General features: G+C 38.7%; 1 protein-coding gene and 1 non-coding gene across 2 annotated transcripts in view; both read left to right on the forward strand.

Moving 5' to 3' along the window:
* Positions 1 to 27,612, forward strand: part of RNF169 (ring finger protein 169) — a 97,251-nt gene that overhangs the window by 44,008 nt on the left and 25,631 nt on the right. The window contains exon 3 of the mRNA XM_012096605.5: positions 22,551 to 22,697. Within this exon, the coding sequence (XP_011951995.3) occupies positions 22,551 to 22,697 (147 nt within the window). The remainder of the gene's footprint in view (positions 1 to 22,550; positions 22,698 to 27,612) is intronic.
* Positions 12,862 to 12,999, forward strand: LOC114118628 (small nucleolar RNA SNORA57). Its single transcript, XR_003591863.1, has one exon. It is a non-coding gene; the product is annotated as a small nucleolar RNA SNORA57 (small nucleolar RNA).

The following is a 27,612-nucleotide window of genomic DNA, read 5'->3' on the forward strand; positions in this document are numbered from 1 at the left end:
CTGAAACTCCAGTACCCTGGCCACCTCATGAGAAGAGTTGACTCATTGGAAAAGACTCTGATGCTGGGAGGGATTGGGGGCAGGAGGAGAAGGGGATGACCGAGGATGAGATGGCTGGATGGCATCACTGACTTGATGGACGTGAGTCTGAGTGAACTCCGGGAGTTGGTGATGGACAGGGAAGCCTGGCGTGCTGCGATTCATGGGGTCGCAAAGAGTCAGACACGACTGAGCAATTGAACTGAAGAAAGGCAGTGCCAAAGAATGCTCGAACTACCGCAAAATTGTATTCATCTCACATGCTAGTAAAGTAATGCTTAAAATTCTCCAAGCCATGCTTCAGCAATACGTGAACTGTGACTTCCCGATGTTCAAGCTGGTTTTAGAAAACGCAGAGGAACCAGAGATCAAATTGTCAACATCTGCTGGATCATGGAAAAAGCAAGAGAGTTCCAGAAAAGCGTCTATTTCTGCTTTATTGACTATGCCAAAGCCTTTGACTGTGTGGATCATGATAAACTGTGGAAAATTCTGAAAGAGATGGGAATACCAGACCACCAGACCTGCCTCTTGAGAAACCTGTATGCAGGTCAGGAAGCAACAGTTAGAATTAGATATGGAACAACAGAGTGGTTCCAAATAGGAAAAGGAGTACGTCAAGGCTGTGTATCGTCACCCTGCTTATTTAAAGTCTATGCAGAGTACATCATGAGAAATGCTGGGCTGGAGGAAGCACAAGCTGGAATCAAGATTGTGGGAGAAATATCAATAACCTCAGATATGCAGATGACACCACCCTTATGGCAGAAAGTGAAGAACTAAAGAGCCTCTTGAAAAAGTGAAAGAAGAGAGTGGAAAAGTTGGCTTAAAGCTCAACATTCAGAAAACGAAGATCATGGCATCTGGTCCCATCACTTCATGGCAAATAGATGGGGAAACAGTGGCTGACTTTAGTTTTTTGGGCTCCAAAATCACAGCAGATGGTGAATGCAGCCATGAAATTAAATGACGCTACTCCTTGGAAGGAAAATTATGACCAACCTAGACAGCATATTAAAAAGCAGAGACATTACTTTGCCAACAAAGGTCCGTCTAGTCAAAACCACTGGTTTTCCAGTGGTCATGTATGGATGTGAGAGTTGTACTGTGAAGAAAGCTGAGCACCAAAGAATTGATGCTTTTGAACTATGGTGTTGGAGAAGACTCTTGAGAGTCCCTTGGACTGCAAGGAGATCCAGCCAGTCCATGCTAAAGGAGATCAGTCCTGAGTGTTCATTGGAAGGACTGATGTTGAAGCTGAAACTCCAATGCTTTGGCCACCTGATGCGAAGAGCTGCCTCATTTGAAAAGACCCTGATGCTGGGAAAGATTGAGAGCATGAGGAGGAGGGGACGACAGAGAATGAGATGGTTGGATGGCATCACTGACTCGATGGACAAGGGTTTGGGTGAACTCTAGGAGTTGGTGATGGACAGGGAGGCCTGGCGTGCTGTGGTTCATGGGGTCGCAAAGAGTCGGACACGACTGAGTGACTGAACTTAACTAATGACTAGTAATGTTGAGCATCTTTCCATGTGTTTATTTGTATTTTCTTACTGTTGAATTTGGAAAGATTTTTGAATACAAGTCTTATCAGGTATATGCTTTGTAAATATTTTTCTCCCTGTATCAGTCTCTTTTCATTTTCTTAGAGCCCTTTGAATGGGAGAAGTTTTTAACTTTCCAAAAGTACACTTTGTTCTTTTTTTTTCCCTTTTGTAGATTTTGCTTTTGATGTTATATCCAAGAATTCTTTTTCCAAAGTTAACAAAGATTTTCTCCTGTGGTTTCTTCTGGAAGTTTTATAGTTTTAGGCTTTACATTTAGGTCTGTGATCCATTTTGAGTTAATTTTTATATATGTTGTGCATATGGATGTCCCAATTATTCTGGCACATTTGCTGAAAAGACTGTCCTTCTCCATTGGATTGCTTTCTGCACCTTTGTCAAATATTAGTTACCTGCATATTGTGGATTTGTTTCTAAACTCTGTATTATATCATTGATCTATTTGTTTATTATTACACCAGTACCATGCTGTTTTGATTATTGTAGCTTTCTAGTAAGAAGTTATTTTGGCTTCTTGGGTCACTGTATATCCATCTGAATTTTAGTATTGGCTTGCCAGTTTCTACAAAAACACTTGCTGGCATTCTGATTCAGATTGCCTAGAGTCTATCGATCAATTCGGGGAGAATTGATATCTCAGTAATTGAGTCTTCAAACTCATAAACATGATATCCTTCTATTTATTTAGTTCTTCGTTAGTTTCTCTCAGCAGTGGTTTGTGGTTTTCACTTTCCAGCTCTTTTATCAGATTTATCTTAAATATTTCACATTTTTGGATATTACTGTAAGTAGTATTACAATTCTTGCAAGTATATAAAAATACTATTGGTTTTCACATTTTGATACTTTATCCTACAACTGTGCTAAACTCATTTAGTAGTTGTAGTAGCTTTTTTTTGTAGATTCTAGTGAATTTTCTACATGGAGGATCATGTCTGTGAATAATGACTGTTTTTATTGAAGGACTTTTACTACCTGATTTTTAAATGATAGTCATCAAGAGAATATGGTACTGGCATAGGGAAAAGACATAGATCAATGGAATAGAATATAGTCCTGGAATAGACCCCCTCATAAATAGTCAATTGATATTCCTAAGGGCACAGAAGTAATTCAGTGGCAAAAGAACTGTCTTTTCAACAGTGATGTTGGAACAGACTTATCCTGTGAATAAATCAGTCTTGATCTGTATACCATGGATCATAGACTAAACATAAAAGCTAAAATTATGCAGAAGAAGACCTAGAAGAAAAAAATATTGCTCTTAGGGTAGGCAAAGATTTACTAGACAAGAACTCCAAAAATCCTAATCACAGAAGAAAAAAATGATATATTGAATTTTATTAAAGTTAAAATCTTCTATGCATTTAGAAAATAAAGCAAATACTGGGAAAAGATATTCTCAAAATATCTAACAGCCAACTTTTATTTAGAATTTTTTTTTTTTTGGTTTTTATTTTTTAAATTTTAAAATCTTTAATTCTTACATGCATTCCCAAACATGAACCCCCCTCCCATCTCCCTCCCCATAACATCTTTCTGGGTCATCCCCATGCACCAGCCCCAAGCATGCTGCATCCTGCGTCAGACATAGACTGGCGATTCAATTCACATGATAGTATACATGTTAGAATGTCATTCTCCCAAATCATCCCACCCTCTCCCTCTCCCTCTGAGTCCAAAAGTCCGTTATACACATCTGTGTCTCTTTCCCTGTCTTGCATACAGGGTCGTCATTGCCATCTTCCTAAATTCCATATATATGTGTTAGTATACTGTATTGGTGTTTTTCTTTCTGGCTTACTTCACTCTGTATAATCGGCTCCAGTTTCATCCATCTCATCAGAACTGATTCAAATGAATTCTTTTTAACGGCTGAGTAATACTCCATTGTGTATATGTACCACAGCTTTCTTATCCATTCATCTGCTGCTGGACATCTAGGTTGTTTCCATGTCCTGGCTATTATAAACAGTGCTGCGATGAACATTGGGGTACATGTGTCTCTTTCAATTCTGGTTTCCTCGGTGTGTATGCCCAGCAGTGGGATTGCTGGGTCATAAGGTAGTTCTATTTGCAATTTTTAAGGAATCTCCACACTGTTCTCCATAGTGGCTGTACTAGTTTGCATTCCCACCAACAGTGTAGGAGGGTTCCCTTTTCTCCACACCCTCTCCAGCATTTATTGCTTGCAGATTTTTGGATCGCAGCCATTCTGACTGGTGTGAAGTGGTACCTCATTGTGGTTTTGATTTGCATTTCTCTAATAATGAGTGATGTTGAGCATCTTTTCATGTGTTTGTTAGCCATCCGTATGTCCTCTTTGGAGAAATGTCTATTTAGTTCTTTGGCCCATTTTTGATTGGGTCATTTATTTTCTGGAGTTGAGCTGCATAAGTTGCTTGTATATTTTTGAGATTAGTTGTTTGTCAGTTGCTTCATTTGCTATTATTTTCTCCCATTCAGAAGGCTGTCTTTTCACCTTGCTTATATTTTCCTTTGTTGTGCAGAAGCTTTTAATTTTAATTAGATCCCATTTGTTTATTTTTGCTTTTATTTCCAGCATTCTGGGAGGTGGATCATAGAGGATCCTGCTGTGATTTATGTCTGAGAGTGTTTTGCCTATGTTCTCCTCTAGGAGTTTTATAGTTTCTGATCTTACATTTAGATCTTTAATCCATTTTGAGTTTATTTTTGTGTGCGGTGTTAGAAAGTGATCTAGTTTCATTCTTTTACAAGTGGTTGACCAGTTTTCCCAGCACCACTTGTTAAAGAGATTGTCTTTACTCCATTGTATATTCTTGCCTCCTTTGTCAAAGATAAGGTGTCCATATGTGTGTGGATTTATCTCTGGGCTTTCTATTTTGTTCCATTGATCTGTATGTCTGTCTTTGTGCCAGTACCATACTGTCTTGATGACTGTGGCTTTGTAGTAGAGCCTGAAGTCAGGCAAGTTGATTCCTCCAGTTCCATTCTTTTTCTCAAGATTGCTTTGGCTATTCGAGGTTTTTGTATTTCCATACAAATCTTGAAATTATTTGTTCTAGTTCTGTGAAAAATGTGGCTGGTAGCTTGATAGGGATTGCATTGAATTTGTATATTGCTTTGGGTAGTATACTCATTTTCACTATATTGATTCTTCCAATCCATGAACATGGTATATTTCTCCATCTATTAGTGTCCTCTTTGATTTCTTTCATCAGTGTTTTATAGTTTTCTATATATAGGTCTTTAGTTTCTTTAGGTAGATATATTCCTAAGTATTTTATTCTTTTCGTTGCAATGGTGAATGGAATTGTTTCCTTAATTTCTTTTTCTACTTTCTCATTATTCGTGTATAGGAATGCAAGGGATTTCTGTATGTTGATTTTATATCCTGCAACTTTACTATATTCATTGATTAGCTCTAGTAATTTTCTGGTGGAGTCTTTAGGGTTTTCCATGTAGAGGATCATGTCATCTGCAAACAGTGAGAGTTTTACTTCTTCTTTTCCAATTTGGATTCCTTTTATTTCTTTTTCTGCTCTGATTGCTGTGGCCAAAACTTCCAGAACTATGTTGAATAGTAGCGGTGAAAGTGGACACCCTTGTCTTGTTCCTGACTTTAGGGGAAATGCTTTCAATTTTTCACCATTGAGGATAATGTTTGCTGTGGGCTTGTCATAGATAGCTTTTATTATGTTGAGATATGTTCCTTCTATTCCTGCTTTCTGGAGAGTTTTTATCATAAATGGATGTTGAATTTTGTCAAAGGCCTTCTCTGCATCTATTGAGATAATCATATGGTTTTTATTTTCAATTTGTTAATGTGGTGAATTACATTGATTGATTTGCGGATATTGACGAATCCTTGCATCCCTGGGATAAAGCCCACTTGGTCATGGTGTATGATCTTTTTAATGTGTTGTTGGATTCTGATTGCTAGAATTTTGTTGAGGATTTTTGCATCTATGTTCATCAGAGATATTGGCCTGTAGTTTTCTTTTTTGTGACATCTTTGTCAGGTTTTGGTATTAGGGTGATGGTGGCCTCATAGAATGAGTTTGGAAGTTTACCTTCCTCTGCAATTTTCTGGAAGAGTTTGAGGAGGGTAGGTGTTAGCTCTTCTTGAAATTTTTGGTAGAATTCAGCTGTGAAGCCATCTGGACCTGGGCTTTTGTTTGCTGGAAGATTTCTGATTACAGTATCAATTTCCGTGCTTGTGATGGGTCTGTTAAGATTTTCGATTTCTTCCTGGTTCAGTTTTGGAAAATTGTACTTTCTAAGAATTTGTCCATTTCTTCCACGTTGTCCATTTTATTGGCATACAACTGCTGATAGTAGTCTCTTATGATCCTTTGTATTTCTGTGTTGTCTGTTGTGATCTCTCCATTTTCATTTCTAATTTTATTGATTTGATTTTTCTCTCTTTGCTTCTTGATGAGTCTGGCTAATGGTTTGTCAATTTTATTTATCCTTTCAAAGAACCAGCTTTTGGCTTTGTTGATTTTTGCTATGGTCTCTTTTGTTTCTTTTGCATTTATTTCTGCCCTAATTTTTAAGATTTCTTTCCTTCTACTCACTCTGGGGTTCTCCAACTCTTCCTTTTCTAGTTGCTTTAGTTGTAGAGTTAGGTTATTTATTTGACTTTTTCTTGTTTCTTGAGGTATGCCTGTATTGCTATGAACTTTCCTCTTAGCACTGCTTTTATAGTGTCCCACAGGTTTTGGGTTGTTGTGTTTTCATTTTCATTAGTTTCTATGCATATTTTGATTTCTTTTTTGATTTCTTTTGTGATTTGTTGGTTATTCAGAAGTGTGTTGTTCAACCTCCATATGTTGGAATTTTTAATAGTTTTTCTCCTGTAATTGAGATCTAATCTTAATGCATTATGGTCAGAAAAGATGCTTGGAATGATTTCGATTTTTTGAATTTATCAAGTTTAGATTTATGGCCCAGGATGTGATCTATCCTGGAGAAGGTTCCATGAGCACTTGAAAAAAGGTGAAATTCATTGTTTTGGGGTGAAATGTCCTATAGATATCAATTAGGTCTAACTGATCTAATGTATCATTTAAAGTTTGCATTTCTTTGTTAATTTTCTGTTTAGTTGATCTGTCCATAGGTGTGAGTGGGGTATTAAAGTCTCCCACTATTATTGTGTTATTGTTGATTTCCCTTTCATACTTGTTAGCATTTGTCTTACATATTGTGGTGCTCCTATATTGGGTGCATATATATTTATAATTGTTATATCTTCTTCTTGGATTGTTCCTTTGATCATTATGTAGTGGCCTTCTTTGTCTCTTTTCACAGCCTTTGTTTTAAAGTCTATTTTATCGGATATGAGTATTGCCACTCCTGCTTTCTTTTGGTCTCTATTTGCGTGGTATATCTTTTCCAGCCCTTCACTTTCAGTCTGTATGTGTCCCTTGTTTTGAGGTGGGTCTCTTGTAAGCAGCATATAGAGGGGTCTTGTTTTGTATCCATTCGGCCAGTCTTTGTCTTTTTGGTTGGGGCGTTCAACCCATTTACGTTTAAGGTAATTATTGATAAGTATGATCCCGTTGCCATTTACTTTATTGTTTTGGGTTCGGGTTTATACACCCTTTCGTGTTTCCTGTCTAGAGGATATGCTTTAGAATTTGTTGGAGAGCTGGTTTGGTGGTGCTGAATTCTCTCAGCTTTTGCTTGTCTGTAAAGCTTTTGATTTCTCCTTTGTATTTGAATGAGATCCTTGCTGGGTACAGTAATCTGGGCTGTAGGTTATTGTCTTTCATCACTTTAAGTATGTCTTGCCATTCCCTCCTGGCCTGAAGAGTTTCTATTGACAGATCAGCTGTTATCCTTATGGGAATCCCCTTGTGTGTTATTTGTTGTTTTCCCTTGCTGCTTTTAATATTTGTTCTTTGTGTTTGATCTTTGTTAATTTGATTAATATGTGTCTTGGGGTGTTTCGCCTTGGGTTTATCCTATTTGGGACTCTCTGTGTTTCTTGGACTTGGGTGATTATTTCCTTCCCCATTTTAGGGAAGTTTTCAACTATTATCTCCTCAAGGATTTTCTCATGATCTTTCTTTCTGTCTTCTTCTTCTGGGACTCCTATAATTCGAATGTTGGAGCGTTTCATATTGTCCTGGAGGTCTCTGAGATTGTCCTCGTTTCTTTTAATTCGTTTTTCTTGTTTCCTCTCTGATTCATTTATTTCTACCATTCTATCTTCTATTTCACTAATCCTATCTTCTGCCTCCGTTATTCTACTATTTGTTGCCTCCAGAGTGTTTCTGATCTCATTTATTGTGTTATTCATTATATTTTGACTCTTTTTATTTCTTCTAGGTCCTTGTTAAACCTTTCTTGCATCTTCTCAATCCTTGTCTCTAGGCTATTTATCTGTGTTTCCATTTTGATTTCAAGATTTTGGATCATTTTCACTATCAATATTCGGAATTCCTTCTCCGGTAGATTCCCTACTTCTTCCTCTTTTGTTTGGTTTGGTGGGCAACTCTCGTGTTCCTTTACCTGCTGAGTATTCCTCTGTCTCTTCATCTTGGTTATATTGCTGCGTTTGGGGTGGCCTTTTATATTCTGATAATTTGTGGAGTTCTCTTTATTATGGAGCTTCCTCACTTTGGGTGGGGTTCTATCAGTGGCTTGTCAAGGTTTCCTGGTTAGGGAGGCTTGTGTTGGAGTTTTGGTGGGTGGAGCTGGGTTTCTTCTCTCTGGAGTGCAATGGAGTGACCCGTAATGGGTTATGAGACATCAAAGGTTTTGGGATAATTTTGAGCTGCCTGTATATTGAGGCTCAGGGGAGTGTTCCTGTGTTGCTGGAGAATTTGCGTGGTATGTCTTGTTTTGGAACTTGTTGGCCCTTGGGTGGAGCTTGGTTTCAGTGTAGGTATGAAGGCTTTTGATGAGCTCCTATTGCTTAATGTTCCCTGAATTCAAGAGTTCTCTAATGTTTTCAGGCTTTGGGTTTAAGCTTCCTGCTTCTGGTTTTCAGTTTTATTTTCACAGTAGCCTCTAGACTTCTCCATCTATACAGCACCGATGATAAAACATCTAGGTTAAAGATGAAAAGTTTCTCCACCTTGAGGGACACTCAGAGAGGTTCACTGAGTTACAAGGAGAAGAGAAGATGGAGGGGGTAGTTAGAGGTAACTGGAATGAGATGTGGTGAGATCAAGAGAGGAGAGAGCAAGCTAGCCAGTAGTCACTTCCTTATGTGCGCTCTATAGTCTGGACTGCTCAGAGGAATTTACAGAGTTATACGGGGAAGAGGAGAGGGAGGAAGTAGACAGAGGTGACCAGGAGGATAAGAGAGAGGAATGAGAAGGAGAGAGACAAATCCTGCCAGTAACCAGTTCCTTAGGTGTTCTCTACCGTCTGGAACACACAGAGATTCACAGAGTTGGATAGAGAAGAGATGGGGAGAAAGAGACAGAGGCCACCTGGTGGAGAAAAGGAGAGGCCAGAGGAGGAGAGAGTGGTCAAGCCAGTAATCTCGCTCTCAGGTAAACTTGGGTAGTGAAGTTTGGGTTTTTAAATGTACAAAATTAACAACAAAGATTAAAAATCTGGAGTAGAGGTTGGATTTTCAAAGATACAATATTAAAGAAAAGCAGAAGGAAAAAGGAAGAAAGAAAGAAAAAAAAAAGAATTATTAAAAAACAAACAAACAAACAAAAAAAAACAAAACAAAACACCAACAACCATCCAAAGAGTATATATGGTGTTTGCCTTAAAAAAAAAAAAAGTCTTTTTTTTTTAAATAGTAATACTAGGTTATAGAAATAAAAATTAGAGGAGAAATAGAAGACTTAACAATTAAAAAAAGCTCGGAAAAAAGAAAAAAAAAGCAAAAGGCAAAAAAAAAAGAATGATTTTAAAATATTTAAAAATTAAAAATATATCTGGCTCTTCTCTGATGTTATGGGCCGTGTGGGCTCACTTCCAAGGTGGTTCCCTCTGTTTAACTTCTTCTGTTTGCTAGTTTTTAGGCTCACTAGTTCAGTCGCGCTGTGGGGAGCGGGGATGCTGCAAACAAATAGCACTGTCGTGTGTACACAGTATCTCTGCCCCGCTTGACCTGTCCTTCCTCGCGGCGCACAAACCGCTCCGGCTCTACGATGCTCAGCCGGGAACCGTCTGGGGCCGGCCCTAGGCTGCGTGCACTTCCCCGGTCCAAGCCGCTCAGGTTCGGCCCTCAGGCAGCCCTCAGAGGCACAAATGCGGCTGGGACTGCGCTTTGTGCCCTTCCCAGGTCCGAGTAGTTCAGGAGTTTGGCGAGCGCAATCGCCGTGGCTTGTCACCTTTTCCGCCGCTGCCGCTTAGCTCTCTGGGTGGACCGCTGGCGCACCCCGTGAGGCAGACTGTGACTGTCCAGCACCCCCAGAAGTCTTAGCAAAGGAGCCTGCTTGCAGTTAGGTAAGTAAAGTCTCTCCGGGTCTGCAATTGCCCCTTTCCAGTCCTTACGGCTCTGGCTGCCTGTCCCCGGGCAGGGAATGGTCTGCAGCCGGCTTTTTCCGTTCCGTCCTTTGTTCTGTGCTCGGTCCTGGCGGTGTCTTATGTTCGAGCTTTTCGCGTGGTAGCTATCCCACAGTCTGGTTTGCTAGCCCAAGTTAGATCGTTCTGGTGGAGCGTGGGGCGTTCCTGCCCGATTCTTACAAAGCTCTGCAGCCCGCGCCTCCCGCGCGCCCCTGCCCTGCCCCCACTTCCCAATGGCGGATGCAGGCGTCTGTGCTGCTTTTCCGCTGGGGGAGTTACTGGTGGGCTTGTAATCTCTTGGTTTTAATTTTTTATCTATTTTTCCTTCCTGTTATGTTGCCCTCTGTGTTTCCAAGGCTCGCCACAGACTCGGCAGGGAGAGTGTTTCCTGGTGTTTGGAAACCTCTCTTCTTAAAATTCCCTTCCCGGGACGGGCTTCCCTTCCCGGGACGGAGCTCCCTCCCCACCTCCTTTGTCTCCTTTTTCGTCTTTTATATTTTTTCCTACCTGTTTTTGAAGACAATGGTCTGCTTTTTTGGTTGCCTGATGTCCTCTGCCAGCCTACAGAAGTTGTTTTGTGGAGTTTGCTCGGCGTTGAAATGTTCTTTTGAGGAATTTGTGAGGGAGAACGTGATCTTCCCGTCCTATTCCTCCGCCATCTTTCCCTCCCTCTATTTAGAATTTTTTTAAAAAAGAAACTTGATTGAAAACAGACACTTCACAAAAGAAGACATGCTACCGAAAATGTGAAAAGATGCTCAACATAGTTAACCAGCAGGGAGATACTCACTAAAATCACATATGGGATATCCCCTACTTTCTCTGGAATAGCTAAAATTAAAAGGCTAAGAATTCCATGTGTCCAAATGAGTATGAGAATAAGCTGGATTTCTCATGAATTGTTAATGGGAGTAGATCCTCCCTCCATATCTACAGGGTAATGGTTCCAGAAACCATGTGGATATCAAAATCCGTGGATGTTCAAGTCCCTTATGAAAAGCAGAGTACAGTTGGCCTTTGGCATCTGCAGGTTCAGTGTACACAGGTTCCACCAAAGGCAGATTGATGTTTTTAAAACACTTACTTATTTTATTTTTGGTTGCACAGCTTTTCATTGCTGCATGCAGGCTTTCTCTAGTTGCAGAGAGCTGGGGCTGCTCTTCATTGCAGTGCGTGGGCTCCTCATTGCAGTGGCTTCTCTTGTTGCGGAGCACAGGCTCTAGATGCACAGGCTTCAGTAGTTGCAGCACATGGGCTCAGTAGTTGCGGCACAGGCACTCATTAATTGAGGCTCACAGGCTCTAGAGTGCGAGCTCAGAAGTTGTGGTGCACGGACTTAGTTGCTCTGCAGCACATGAAATCTTCCTGGACCAGGGACTGAACCCATATCCTCTGCATTGGCAGGAGGATTCTTATCCACTGCACTACCAGGGAATCTGGCAGATTGATTTTTGATTTTTGATCTGTGGTTGATTAGATCTACTGATGTGGAACCCATGGATATGGAGGACTGATTGTATAAAATGGTATATCTCCATGGGAAACATTTTGGCAGTGTATAAGTTTAAACATACACTTAGCTACTTGATGGAAAAGGCACTGGCGACCCACTCCAGGACTCTTGTCTGGAAAATCCCATGGACGGAGGAGCCTGCTAGGCTGCAGTCCATGGGGTCGCAGAGTCAGACATGACTGAGTGACTTCACTTTCACTTTTCACTTTCATGCACTGGAGAAGGAAATGGCAACCCACTCCAGTGTTCTTGCCTGGAGAATCCCAGGGACGGGGGAACCTGGTTGGCTGGCATCTATGGCGTCACACAGAGTCAGACACGACTAACGTGACTTAGCAGCAGCAGCGGCAACTATTTAACGGAGCAATTCTACTTGTAGCTGTTCAGACAAGCAAAATAAAAACATCTGTTCAGAAAAAGACATGAATGTTCATAGCAGCTTTATTCATAACAGCTCCAAACTAAATACAACCCACATGTATAATACTTGAATGGATAAACATACTGTGGTATATTCATGCAATGGAATATAACTTATCCATAAAAAGAATATAAGGAATATAGTATTATAATGAACTTAGTAGCATGGATGAATACAAAAAATGTGCTGTGAATGAATCTTGACATAAAGGAATATATGCTGTATGATTTTATAGTAGGCAACACTAATCTGTAGTCATAGTTATAAAATTAAGTGTCAGGGAGGCCTGGCGTGCTACAATTCATGGGGTCGCAAAGAGTCGGACACGACTGAGCGACTGAACTGAACTGAACTGAACTGAGCTGAGTAGGGTGGGAGATTGATTACTAGTGGTTTTTTTAAAAATTGTTTTTGTTTTTGGCCGTGCTGCATTCCATTTGTGGATTCTTAGTTCCCTGACCAGGGATCAAACTCCGGCCCTTGGCAGCAAAAGTATACAGTCTAAGCACTGTACTGCCAGGGAATTCCCACTATTGGGTTTGAGGTGACTTTCTTGGTGGTAAAAATGTTCTGTATCTTGATTAGGGATATGGTTACTTGGATATATACATTTGTTGAAATTCGTTGAGCTGTGCATTCCATATGAGATCATTTTATCATATGTAGGTTATTCCTTAACATAGTTGATTTAAAAAAGAAAAAACAGCAGCTCAAGGTGGATTGTAGATCTGTATGTGAAATGTCAAAAAATAATTCCTTAAAGATACTATGAGGGCGATGACTGAGTGAGTGTGACTTTGTAGACATGGGGTTTGTGCTGGGGATCTTGGGGAAGGGGGGTGGTACCTCTGGACCCTCCTTTTCTTGGCAGGGATTCCCGATCTATGTAATTTATGGAGGTAGAAGGAATGGGCTCTGGCCTCCTTGGTATCGTGTCTTCAGTACCAGCAGCTTCCAGTCCTCTGGTTCTATCCTCAAGCGCCAGGACACAGAGCCAAAAAATAGATACTATGAGACAATTTCTTTAAAAATAATCACTAATGTTAAACTGCATTAAAACCTGGAGCTTCTTGCCTTTAAAAGGCACTACCAAGAGAATGAAAAAGGCGAGCTAGTATGAGAGGGGGGAAAAGTGTGTGTGTGTGCTTCTTAGAGGTATGTATTTTTTCTTGAAAATTGCTGCATATCCAAAAAGTATAACTCCTATAAATTATTAGGGGAAATTCCAAATATTTGAAAGGAGAAACGGCAACAATGTGAATAGGCATGTCATAAAAAAGAATTTCCAAATAATCGATAAGCATGTGGAAAAACTGCTCTAGATCTTTAGTCATCAGAGAAATACAAATTGAAGTCATAATGCAGTATTAATATGTATGCACTGAAATGGCCAAAATAGACAATTCTGAGTGTTAACAAGGTTGAGAGCAACTGTCATTCCTGCTACATTGCAGATTGGGGTGAGAGTATAATTTGTACAATGAATTTGGGGAAGCTATGGCAGTGTACCCCCACTTTATGACTAAACAGCTTCTCTTCTACAATATATCCCACAGAATAGTATATGTATCAGGATACGTTTTTAAGAATGGTCATCGTAGTTTATTTGTGAATAAAAAAATTAATAGTTACACAGGTATCTATAGCAATAAAATCATTGAGTTATTTGGTAGTCAAACATTGGAATACTATAAAACAGTGAGAAAGAACAAACTACTAAATACACCCACATGGATGAATCTCATAAACCGAATGTTTATTTTTAAATTGGGAGTAGTTGCTTTACAATGTTGTGTTGGTTTCTGCTATACAAAAGAGCGAATCAGCTATATGTGTACATACATCCCCTCCCTCTCGGATCACAAATGAAATGTTGACTGAAGAAAGAGAGATTCAATAAATACATAAAATTCCATTTATGTAAAAACTCAAGAACAGGTGAAGGTATGTTTTTGGTGTTGTAAGCTGGGATCGTGGATATTTTGGGGTGAGGAGTAGGCACAAAGGGTTCCTGATCTGGGTGGTAGTCACCTGGATGTGCTTATTTTGTAGAATTTTTCATGTTTTACATTTATCATTTGTAAACTGTGTGTATAGTGATATGATTTTTAAAAGTTTATTTTGGGGACTTCCCTGATGGTCCAGTGGTCAAGACCCCATGCTTCCACTGTAGGGCGCATGGCTTTGATTCCTGGTCGGGGAACTAAGATCCCACATGCACAGCACAGCCTTAAAGAAAAGTTTATTTTTAAAAATTAATGACAAAGTAAAGATAGTTTGAGGAAAAATATTACATGGTATTCTTGGAGTGTGGCTGAGAATGAGATTACTATACGGAAGTCAATAGTTGTCAGTAATAGTATCTAAAGATAGAGGCAGGGGATTCCCTCGTGGTCCAGTGATTAGGACTCACCCCTTCCACTGCAGGGGGCACAGGTTCCATCCTTGGTCAGGGAGCTAAGATCCCATGAGCTGCCCAGCATGGCCAGTAAATAAATAAACATTAAAAAAAATGGAGGCAGTAAAAGCATTCCACTTTACAGAGGTGGGCAACTTCACTTGGTACAGTCTGAGATCTCTTGTTTTGGCTCTCACTGCTTGTTTCTTGCTTTTAGCTCTAGGACTCCTCTATGGTTGCTGTACAGTGTTTACCATGGGAACTTACTGGAGTTGTACAAGCCAGTGTGAGGGATATTTAACATCCAGTGAAGCAAACTTTGGTCAGCAGGAGGTGGGAGTCTATTTATGCAGACACACTCACACGTACATATATACGTATATAGTATTTGCTTACCCATTTCTCACTTCAGATTTGAGTCTTGAGCTGCATTTCCTACAGTTTCTCACACTGTCCTCTGTAGGACAACCATTAGGCCAACCACTTTTATTGGCTTGCTGTCTCTTGTTGTACCGTTCCATCCTTAACTCCTGCTCCCCAGCAAAGTATTCCTGAAAAAGCCTTCTGCTCAGACTCTGACCTGCTCACCTTAACAAAGAACTATCTGGCCCAAAATGTCAATAGTACTGAGGTTGGGAAACCCTAGTATTTGAAGCCAGTGGTTTGCTTTAAAACCTAAGCTCTTCAGTATTCAAACACAGACTTTATGAAATAACCACTGAGTGTTAATTTTTGTGTCTATAAAATGGTGATGATAGGTACAAACAAAGCCCTTGAGGATTAAATAAGGTAAGCTCTATAAACTTCATGTCTGAAACATGGAAGAGTTCAATAAACAGCAGCTGTCAATACTTCTTTTTTTTTTTTTTAGCCCTCGTAGAAAAACTTTATTGGAAAGCAGGGAAAACTACCAAGATATGAATGAAGATGAAAAGTAAAAAAAGTTCAGACATAAAGTGTATGACCTTGGTTTAAGTGGGAATGGAACCCTTTGGTGGTTTGTAGTTAGTGACCTATATTTTCACTTTGTGGCACTGATGCTACTACAGCTAAGTCGCTTCAGTCGTGTCCGACTCTGTGCGACCCCATAGACGGCAGCCCACCAGGCTCCTCCGTCTCTGGGATTCTCCAGGCAAGAACACTGGAGTGGGTTGCCATTTCCTTCTCCTATCAGTACTTCTTATTCAGGGTTATATGCTATTGTCTGACACTATCTGAGCCATTTTCCCTGAGTATAAAAACTCTTTTCCTAGAGACCAAGTTCTCAAGTCCTTATAAATAACCATCAAAAGGGACCAAAAACTAGCATCTACAGAATCCAGTGTAGAGAAAATACCAACATGATTCATATGAAGATTTAAACAGATATATGGGGTTTTCAGTTTTGCAAATTTTTAACTTCAAGTTGATGCTGTGTTCACAGAGATTCAGCATTGCAATGAAAAAGTTGTTCTGCCAATAGCACAAGTTCACTGTCAAAAACTTTGAGAGCAGCCATAAACATCATTTGGAAGCAAAGGATGCATTCTGAAACACTTAAAAAGCCAGACAACATAGTATGTAAACACAATTAATCACTGAACAAAGTAACGCTAAAATACATAAAACAGGAAATTTTTTAGTTTTTTTTTTAAATGGCAATATCTGTGTATATATATATTATTGGGGGCTATTTTATGCATTTAGGATGTTTAGTAGCAGTTCCTGGCCTCTACCCACTAGATACCAGTAGCAACATACACCTGTCCCCTCAGTTGTGATAGCCAGAAGTGTCTCCAGACACTGCCAGGTGTAAAATCATCCTTGGCTGAGAACCACCAAGGTAAATGTAGATTTGAATTCCAGTTCAAAGGTTATAGCTCTGAATTTGAACACATTACCTAATTCTGGAATGGGTGAATTTAACTCAGATGACCATTATATCTACTACTGTGGACAAGAATCCCTTAGAAGAAATGGAGTAGCCTTCAAAGTCAAAAAAAGAGTCCAAAATGCAGTTCTTGGGTGCAGTCTCAAAAATGACAGAATGATCTCTGTTCTTTTACAAGACAAACCATTCAGTATCACAGTAATCCAAGTCTGTGCCCCTACCATTAATGCTGAAGAAACTGAAGTTAAATGGTTCTGTGAAGACCTACAAGACCTTCTAGAACTAACACCCCCAAAAGATATCCTTTTCACTGTAGGGGACTGGAATACAAAAGTAGGAAGTCAAGAGATACCTGGAGTAACAGGCAAGTTTGGCCTTGGAGTACAAAAATGAAACAGGGCAAAGGGTAACAGAGTTTAAGAGAAAGCACTGGTCATAACAAACACCCTTTTCCAACAACATAAGAGAAGACTCTACACATGGACTCTCACCAGATGGTCAATACTGAAATCAGATTGATTCTACTTTATGCAGCCGAAGATGGAGAAGCTCTATACAATTAGGAAAAACAAGACTGGGAGCTTACTGTGGCTCAGATCATGAACCCCTTATTGCCAAATTCAGGCTTAAATTGAAGAAAGTAGGGAAAACTACTAGACCATTCAGGTATGACCTAAATCAAAGCATACAGTGGAAGTGACAAATAGATTCAAAGGATTAGATCTGATAGAGTGCCTGAAGAACTGTGGATGGAGGTTCGTGACATTGTACAGGAGGCAGTGATCAAGACCATCCCCAAGAAAAAGAAATGCACAAAGGCAAAATGGTTGTCTGAGGAGGCCTTACAAATAGCTGAGAAAGGAGAAGCGAAAGCCAAAGGAGAAAAGGAAAGATAAACCCATTCGAATGCAGAGTTCCAAACAATAGCAAGGAGAGATAAAAAAGCCTTCCTTAGTGATCAATGCAAAGAAATAAAGGAAAATAATAAACAATGAGAAATTTTTAAAAAAGAATAAAAATAATGGGAAAGACTAGAAATCTCTTCAAGAAAATTTGAGATACCAAAGGAACATTTCATGCAAAGATGAGCACAATAAAGGACAGAGATGGTATGGATCTAATGGAAGCAGAAGATATTAAGAAGTGGCAAGAATACACAGAACTGTACAAAAAGATCTTCATGTCCCAGATAACCACGATGATGTGATCACTCACCTAGAGCCAGACATCCTGGAATGGGAAGTCAAGTGGGCCATAGGAAGCATCACTACGTACAAAGCTAGTGGCGGTAATGGAATTCCAGTTGAGCTATTTCAAATCCTAAAAGATGATGCTGTGAAAGTGTTGCACTCAGTATGCCAGCAAATTTGGAAAACTCAGCAGTGGCCACAGGACTGGAAAAGGTCAATTTTCATTCCAATCCCAAAGAAAGGCAATGCCAAAGAATGCTCAAACTACCGCACAATTGTACTCATTTCACACAATAGTAAAATAATGCTCCGATTCTCCAAGCCAGGCTTCAACAGTACATGAACCATGAACTTCTGCATGTTCAGCTGGTTTTAGAAAAGGCAGCAGAACCAGAGATCAAATTGCCACCATCTGTTGGATTATTGTAAGCAAGAGAGTTCCAGAAAAACATCTACTACTGCTTTACTGACTCCTCTAAAGCTTTTGACTGTGTAGATCACAACAAACTGGAAAATTCTTCAAGAGATGGGCATACCAGACCACCTGACCTGCCTCCTGAGAAATCTGTATGCAGGTCAAGAAGCAACCGTTAGAACTGGATGTGAAACAGCCAACTGGTTCCAAATCAGGAAAGGAATACGACAAGGCTGTATATTGTCACTCTGCTTATTTAACTTATATGCAGAGTACTTCATGTGAAATGCTGGGCTGGATGAAGCTCAAGCTGGAATCAAGATTGCCAGGAGAAATATCAGTAACCTCAGGTATGCAGATGATACCACCCTTATGGCAGAAAGTGAAGAAGAACAAAAGAGCCTCTTGATGAAAGTGAAAGAGGAGAGTGAAAAAGTTGGCTTAAAACTCAATATTTCCCTACTTTCTTCAATTTAAGCCTGAATTTGGCAAAACTAAAATCATGGCATCCGGTCCGATCACTTCATGGCAAAAATATGGGGAAACACTGGAAATAGTGAGAGACTTTATTTTTTGGGGCTCCAAAATCACAGCAGATGGTGACTGCAGCCGTGAAATTAAAAGATGCTTGCTCCTTGGAAGAAAAGCTATGACAAACCTAGACAGCATATTAAAAAGCAGAGGCATTACTTTGCCAACAAAGGTCCATCTATTCAAAGCTATGGTTTTTCCAGTAGTCATGTATGGATGTGAGAGTTGGACTATAAAGTTGAGTGCCAAAGAATTGATGCGTTTGAACTGTGGTATTGGAAGAGAGTTCCAGAAAAACATCTGTTTCTGCTTTATTGACTATGCCAAAGCCTCTGATTGTGTGGATCACCATAAACTGTGGAAAATTCTGAAAGAGATGGGAATACCAGACCACCTGACCTGCTTCTTGAGAAACCTGTATGCAGGTCAGGAAGCAACAGTTAGAACTGGACATGGAACAACAGACTGGTTCCAAATAGGAAAAGGAGTATGTCAAGGCTGTATATTGTCACCCTGCTTATTTAACTTATATGCAGAGTCCATCGTGAGAAATGCTGGGCTGGAAGAAGCACAAGCTGGAATCAAGATGGCTGGGAGAAATATCAATAACCTCAGATATGAAGATGACACCACCCTTATTTATGGCAGAAGGCGAAGAAGAACTAAAGAGCCTCTTGATGAAAGTGAAAGAGGAGAGTGAAAAAGTTGGCTTAAAGCTCAACATTCAGAAAACTAAGATCATGGCATCTGGTCCTATCACTTCATGGCAAATAAATGGGGAAACAGTGGAAACAGTGAGAGACTGTTTTTCTGGGCTCCAAAATCACTGTAGATGGTGATTGCAGCCATGAAATTAAAAGACGCTTACTCCTTGGAAGAAAAGTTATGAACAATCTAGACAGCATATTAAAAAGCAGAGACATTACTTTGCCAACAAAGGTCCATCTATTCAAAGCTATGGTTTTTCCAGTAGTCATGTATGGATATGAGAGTTGGACTATAAAGAAAGCTGAGCGCCGAAGAATTGATGCTTTTTAACTGTGGTGTTGGAGAAGACTCTTGAGAGTCCCTTGGACTGCAAAGAGATCCAGCCAGTCCATCCTCAAGGAGATCAGTCCTAGGTGTTCATTGGAAGGTCTGATGCTAAAGCTGAAACTCCAATACTTTGGCCACCTGATGTGAAGAGCTGACTCATTTGAAAGACTGTGATGCTGGGAAAGATTGAGGGCATGAGGAGAAGGGGACAACAGAGGATGAGATGGTTGTATGGCATCACCTATTCAATGGACATGAGTTTGGGTAGGCTCCAGGAGTTGGTGTTGGACAGGGAGGCCTGGTGTGCTGCAGCTCATGGGGTCGCAAAGAGTCAGACACGACTGAGCGACTGAACTTAACTGATTGGAGAAGACTCTTGAGAGTCCGTTGGACAGCAGGGAGATCCAAGTAGTCCATCTTAAACAAAATCAATCCTGAATATTCATTGGAAGGATTGATGCTGAAGCTAAAGCTGCAATACTTTGGTGACCAGATGCGAAGAGTCGACTCATTGGAAAAGACCCTGATGCTGGGAAAGATTGAGGCAGGAGGAGAAGGGGATGACAGAGGATGAGATGATTGGATGGCATCACTGACAATGATGGACAGGAGTTTGAGCAAGCTCTGGGAGTTGGTGATGGACAGGAAACCCTGGTGTCCTGCAGTCCATGGGGTCACAAAGAGTCGTACACGACTGAGCGACTAAACTGAACTGAACCTAAGTCGTAAAGCTTAGTTGTTGTTTTTTGAGCGCCACATCTGACACACACACAGTTCAGTAAGTGATAAGGTGATACTGAAACTTGTTTTCTTTTTGCCACTCTGCCTTTCTATTCTCTTCAAGTGCAATGCCCCTTAGTGAAGCCTGTGTTCATGTTGTTGAATGAGAATTTCTCATCTAAGATTGTTAAAAGGCTTTGATCTTTCATGTAGGCAGTTAGCATAGAATTCAGGTTTGCTTTCTCTCTAGCTATGGATCAGCTTTCATCCTCTTGTGTTCTTGTTTGACTTGAGAAGTTGGGAGTACATTATTTCATTTGAATCTCCTCCTTATATAACATTGTATTTTGTGTTCTTTACATATTCATAACCTCTTTAGTTAGACTCAGCATGTTAAGACTAGTTCAGGCTTATTGGAATCATACCTATGGAAATTGGAAATATAAGGCTAAATCTTTATCAAAACAAGAAATTAACATGTGATATGATATTATTAACTAAAGTACAGATTTTGTTCAAATTTCATAAAATCTTATGCCAGTGTCCATTATTTGTTTTCATACCTTTTTCAAGATTCCACATTGTATTTAAGTTACACTGAGCAGTTTCAGCTGCTCAACAAATTCTGATAAATTCTCTTTTCATTTTTATTCTGTTACAAAAATTTTCTTATTTTCCTTATTATGGCTTCTTAGATACATCCATTATTTTAAAATGGACATTTAATTTCCGGATGCATGGGGTTTTTAAAGTGTCTTGGATATTAATTTCTCATTTAAATGCTTTCTTCTCTGCAATCACCATCTGTGTTTTTTTCAGTCTAACTTTATTGAGGCTTTAAATGACTAAGTTAATGAACTCTCTTGGTAGATGTCATATTGCACTTAAAAATATGTGGGTTATTTTCAAATATCTCTTGATATTGATTTCTAACATAATTCCACAATGATAAGAGAACAGGCTCTGTATGATTTTAATGCCTTTAGACCGTGAAATTTTTGCACCTTGTTTTATGTCCCTGGAAATGTTCCAGTGTCTTCTAGGTTATAGTCTATAGGAACTTGAATAGAATTTGTATCCTTCTGTTGTGTGAAAATTGTATAAATCTTAATTTATCTGGAATTGGTTCATGGTGCCAATTGGTTCATGAGTATGAGCACGTGTGTGCTAAGTCACTTCAGTCATGTCTGACTCTTTGTGACCCTATGGACTGTAGCCTGTCGGGCTCCTCTCCATGGGATTCTCTAGGTAAGAATACTGGAGTGGGTTGCCATGTCCTCCTCCAGGGGATCTTCCTGACCAAGAGAGCCTGCACTGGCAGGCAGGTTCTTTACCACTCGCGCCACCTGGGAAGCCCTCGAGTCTACTGTATTCTTCTACTCTTCTGTCTATTCATTCTATTAATTTTTCAGTTTGATATTGAAATTCCAACTAAAAATTTTAATTTGCCTGCTTAAAAAATAATAGTAATGTATAGTGGGACTATATGTAACTTTGTGTTTTCCAGGTCTTCTATAAATGAGTTATACTTTCATAACTTAAATAAAAAAGAAATATTAATTTTAAAAACTGAATATTGTTGTTTATTGTTATTGTTGTTTTATAACTCTGAGTTGACAGCCAATGAAAAAATTTGTTCTCTAGTTTTATGTTTTATAAGTATGATTAAAAATATTAGTAGCCTAAAATTGCTTTCATATACATTATGCCATTTAAATTTTATTAAAGTCCCAGGCAATGAAAAGAGAATAAAGGGAGGTTAGGAAAGGAACTCTTGATATACCATAAGTATATAGCAAGATACTACTTAATTCCAAAAGCCATCTTATTTTCATAATGCCAGGCTACCTCCCTCAAATGAGGAGCATATTAGTCTGCCTTAACTTTCTTTGTAGACCATGTACTTGACCTATTCTGTAGGTAACAAGATAACAGCATAAACTGTAGGACATTGGGACTGTTATAAGCCATTTTTTCTGTTGCCAATAGGCCCAAAGCCCTTTCTTGCTTAGTCCAACTTCCCTGACCCTCTGTGGCATACATCTTTGCTATTCTCCTGGCCTAGTGCAGTTATATTTGGATTATGGAAATAAAGAAAGTTTTTGGCTAAGTGAATAAACCTTAGTTCTTGATTATGTGTATTATCTTAGCTTTTGTGATTTCATATTGCTCAAGAATGCAGAGCAGTTAAATCTTAAGCCATGAAGTGGGTGTTTGGTAAGAGTCAAGTAGAAGCTGACATACTTAAAAAATAAGAGGCTTTATATCCAATAAGGAAATAGTCTCAGAACTTTCCTGTTTGTTCTAATAGACTACTGAATAAATGGTATTTTTAAGCCTTTTGTTGCCTAAAACTACTGTCTCGATGTGATTTGTATTTTTAGCTGCGAGAAGAAAAGTTACAAGAGGAGAAAACCTCTGAAGATCAAATCCACAAGTTGTTACCAGAGGACACAGAAATAGGAAAAAGGAAAATAGATGAACAGAAAAAAAGAGATGAGCCATTAGTACTGAAGACAAATCTAGAGCATGTAAGTAGATCACTTTTTTGATGGACACTTGTCTCAAAATCAGCCATTAGCCCAGGTGACATGGATCTGAAAAACCTGTCTTGATGATCAGTAACAGTCATTGACTATGCAACTTAGGACCTTAGCATCCAGATGGAGAGCTGGAGAAAATGATTTGTGAACAGGACAATGAGACTTGTGTGAAAAGATTAAGGGAGAGCAGTGGGGAAAAATGGTGAGTGAGAAGGAAAACCTAGTGTGGTATATGCTGCTTTGGGTAAGCTTTATACATACGTTGTCATTTTGACTTAGGTGTTGTTATTTGATGGAGTTCTGTGTGTGTTATATCCTCAACTAGGAGGATGAACTTTCCTTAAAGGTTGTATTTTATTTCCCTTTACTCTTTATAATAACCCAAACAGCATAGTTCTCTAGTTACAAGGTTTGTGTGTGTGTGTGTCTGTGTGTGTGCTCAGTTATGTCCGACTCTTTGCGACCCCATGAACTGTATGTAGTCCACCAGGCTTACAGGGTCAGTCCTCAAAATTAGATGAGATACTTTGTTTAAACTTAACTTAATTAAATTTCTAATTGGGCCAAATCTTGCCTGAATTCTTTTCATTACTTATTTACCAAGCAAATTACTGTAAAAGGTTTTAAATTGTATATTTAACTAATACAAGAAAGCCCTTTGGAGGATCCACTGATTATGGCTCAAATGTATGATTACAATTGGTTTTCTTTTTCTTTAGCAATTTATATTGGGTCGGACATCTTCTATTACTTGCTGTATGTACTTAGCTAAATACCTTTAGAGTCATACCTGTTAAAATGTTTTATGATTCTGTCTTGTTCGTATTTCAGGTTATATTTTTAATTAGGTGGACTAATAAAGTTTTATTATATATAAAGACAGCATAACAGAATAGAGGGAAAAAAATCTCTAGACCAGAAGTCTGCCTGTTAAACAGGTCCCAGCATTATAACAGATTGTACAACTTTGGCCATGTTACATAATTTCTCAGTGCTTTTGGTTTACTCTTTGCAAAGGTGTTTTCCCTGAACTTTAGAAACTGAGGTTACATAAGCTTTCTTGAATTGATAGTATTTGCTGACTGTCAGTGTGTATGTGGGGCTTTTTGATCCCAGTTATAATAATTGTTATTATTTGATTGTTAAAAATAACCATTTGTATTCCAACCTTCTGAAAAGATTCAGTTTAAAAAATATGAAATGCTTATGTACTCTTAAAACTCTGTTCACTGGGAACTACAAAAGGAAAAAGACTGCTTTTGGAGAGAATATGGTTCATCTAGGAAGGCAAGAATAAAATACATGATAGTTTTGTGTGTATAGTAGTTCTTCTGACTAATAGCCCCGAACTAATAGTTGTCTGTGGTCTCTAAAAACTGCAAACTCTGCTTCTTCACCCCAACAGGACTATCCATTATTGTTCTCATCGGAAACTGCCCAGAAAGATATTTCTTTTCAGAACAAACCAATTTTGGGAGAGAGCTTACTCTTTACTATGGCCCTTTGATAGAAAGAACCTGTTGTTGTTGACCTTGCCAGACCCAGGTTTCCTCGAGGAAATATCTCGAATATCCACTCATAACAAAGATGGAAATTTGCTCTAATTATTTTTTATCTTGCCACTTCAATCTTTGTAATAGGAATTAATTACATCAACCTAAAATTTAATCTTAAAAGGAATCAGGAAGTATTAATACCAGTTCTGATTGGTCATGGCCAGTTTTGCAAAATTGCCTATACATTGAATAAAATTGGATCTATGAACACTTCAAGTTTTAGATTTTGTGATTTTGCCTTTTTTCTGCCTGCATTTATATTTCATATTTTTGAGACTTTTACCATAAAATATTTCTTAAGAAATTTTGGTGTAGGACAAGTAATTTTGTTTAGTTTAGCCAACGATACATTCATTGGGACTGAAGAGAAGTTCAAGTGGTCTCAGTGGAAGGTCAGCTAAAGGATTATTTTTAATAGAGAGTATTATGATTAGAGCTGGATTGATCATTTTACCCTCCTGAATCAAAAAGCTCAGTGGCTAAAAATAAAATAAAATAAGAAAAGCTCAGTGGCTCCCCATTTCCTGTGGAACTAAATGAGAACTCTTCATGTTTAAGTCTTTAGTATTAGTCTAGCTTCTGTTTCTATCCTTGCTTATATCCCAGAACTCTAGGGACTGTTTGCTGAACTGTTTGCTTTTTCCCAAACATATAACCCATGCTTTCTCTTCTGAGGATCCTTGCTCTTGCATTTCATCTCATTGATACACCGTTAACCTTACCTGATGAAATGCTGTTAATCTCTCTATATGGCCAGTTCAAAGCTGTTGCCTTCCTGGAACTGGTGGGAATTTCTTGTTTCTCCACTTCTATTATCCATTCTCTTCCCCCTCAACTTTCCTTTCCTCAGTTTGTAACTTTTATATGACTTATTTAATTCTTCCTTATGTTATGGTTATTTGTGTGTTTGTGTTTCTCTATTTGATTTGTAAGTTTGTTGACTATAGGAAATATGTCTTAACCATTTTAAAAAATCTCTCATGGTACCTTGCACATCACAAGAGTTTGATTCATGTTTATCAAGTTGAATTCAAATAGAGGAAGGCAAGGGCTGATTGTGGAAGCAGTTATCTGTTATTTGTTTAGAATGGAAATAAAATAGGCACAGTGTTTATTATGATCTGTTATGACAGTTAATACCAATAATAGTTCAAATTGTTGGAAAACAATTTGGTGTAACAATTATAGCCATACCAAAGATTATAAAGCTGAAAGTGGAAAATTGCTTGTCATCCCACAACCTAGAGATAACTGCTATAAACATTTTGGTGAATATCCTTGCAGATTTCTAAGTGTGTGTGTGTGTGTGTGTGTGTATGTATAACATATTTTGTTTTTATTTTCAGAAAATGCAACCTAGTATACATACTGTTTTGTGATCTATTTTAATAAATTATAAATCATGGATGTCTTGCCATGTAAATAAAGAATCCTGCGTCATTATTTAGAGGTCCGCTAGTTATTCTTTACTGTAGGATTTACCTAATTAATCTCCTATTGATATTTTGTGTCTTAAACCACCACTGTGATGATATCCATGTGTCTCATTGCCTGTGTGCATGCTTAGTCTCTCAGTCATGTCCAGCGCTTTGAGACCTCATGGACTCTAGCCCACCAGGCTCCTCTGTTCATGAAATTGTCCAGGCAAGAATACTGGAGTGGTTTGCCATATTCTCTTCCAGGGGATCTATGCTATAGGTTTATTTTTATGCAGTGTTAAAGATGAGAGGTAAATATTTTCCTATCTTATGGTTTTAGGTTTTTGTGGGAATAGAAATAGAGAGGAGTTGGGGTTTGGAGTACTTTCTCTTTATGTAATTATTTATAATAATGTAAATTTATTTTCAACAATTAAAAGAAACCTGGCATATTTGTATTATAACACTAAAGTGTTTTCTTAAAAGAGTAATAGTACTTAAGTTGATGTAAACAAAATCTGTCTTTTGTTGACCATTTACTACTTGTGAGCTAATGCACCTTGTGTTTTTAATGGTTTATCACAATAGGTGTATTAATAGTAGAGAGATAATTCTTAATTTTATAGATGAGAAACTGAGACTCAGAAAGGTAAAGCAGCTAACTTCTGGTGACAGTGGTAGCTAGTAGTAGAGCTGGAATTTGAACATTCTTTTATTCGGTACTGAATTGATTGTGTAGAAAATCCTAAATAAAGAAGAATTGCCATTATTTACCCTCCCCTGTTGAGTCTATTGATGTCAAAGGTTTTTCTTGCTTCCCACAATATTTGGTAATGAGTTAGTGCTATTAACATCTCTCCAGTGAATAGTTTGTACAACAGGGTTTTAAGGAATGATAGATACCCTACAAAACTGAAGAGCTGCTCTGTAAATTATAATCCTTCAATTCTTTCTTGCAGGCTGTTTTAAACCTAGCCTATTGTATGAATGTGCCTATCAGCCTAGAGAATAGCAAAACATTTAAGGAATACAATGTACTCTGAGCCATAAGATGCCTTGCATGCCTCCGTCCATAACTCTAACTTTGATATTAACTTAATCATTAGAAAACTGGTTAATCATTAGATGATTATACATTTTTTTTGTTTACCTACTGTATAATAGTATCAGAAGTTTTAGAGAAAAGGTAATCATTTACTGTCCAAGTCAGTTGTCTAAAACAGAAGTCAGACTCCTCAGTAAGAAGCTACAGTTCAGTGTGATAGTTGCTCCCCCTGCCTGCCAATGCAGGAGGCGCAGGAGACACGGGTTCAGTCCCTGGGTTGGAGAGATCTCCTGGAGAAGGAAATAGCAACCCACTCCAGTATTCTTGCCTGGAGAATCCCAGGGACAGAGGAGCCTGGCAGGCTACAGTCTATAGGGTTGTACAGAGTCAGACATGACTTAAGTGATTTAGCCCACACATACATACTATAAAGAAGAAAAGTGAAGTCACTCAGTCGTGTCTGACTCTTCGTGACCCCATGGACTGCAGCCTACCAGGCTCCTCCATCCATGGGATTTTCCAGGCAAGAGTACTGGAGTGGGGTGCCATTGCCTTCTCCACTATAAAGAAGAAACTCATATTAAATCATGAGCAAATTCTCATATGTTGTATGTAAAAGGCACATGTAAAAGAAACATTGAATATAAATTTAAAGACTCGAAACTCAAAAATAAAGTGAAGGTAAATGAAATAGTATCAGCAAGATGGAAAAAGCTGATGGAAAAACCTTTCAAGAGAAAGTAGCATTTAAGATGCCTCTGAAAGGCTAGTGAATATTTTATAGGCAGAAAATGTAGAAGGAGAATCTTAGGGAAAGGGACTAATAGCATGTCCAAAAGAATAGAAGTGTTGAAAGACTGTGATGGTACATGTGGAGAGTTGAG

The sequence above is a fragment of the Ovis aries genome, chromosome 15, assembly GCF_016772045.2.
Source record: "Ovis aries strain OAR_USU_Benz2616 breed Rambouillet chromosome 15, ARS-UI_Ramb_v3.0, whole genome shotgun sequence".
NCBI lineage: Eukaryota > Metazoa > Chordata > Mammalia > Artiodactyla > Bovidae > Ovis > Ovis aries.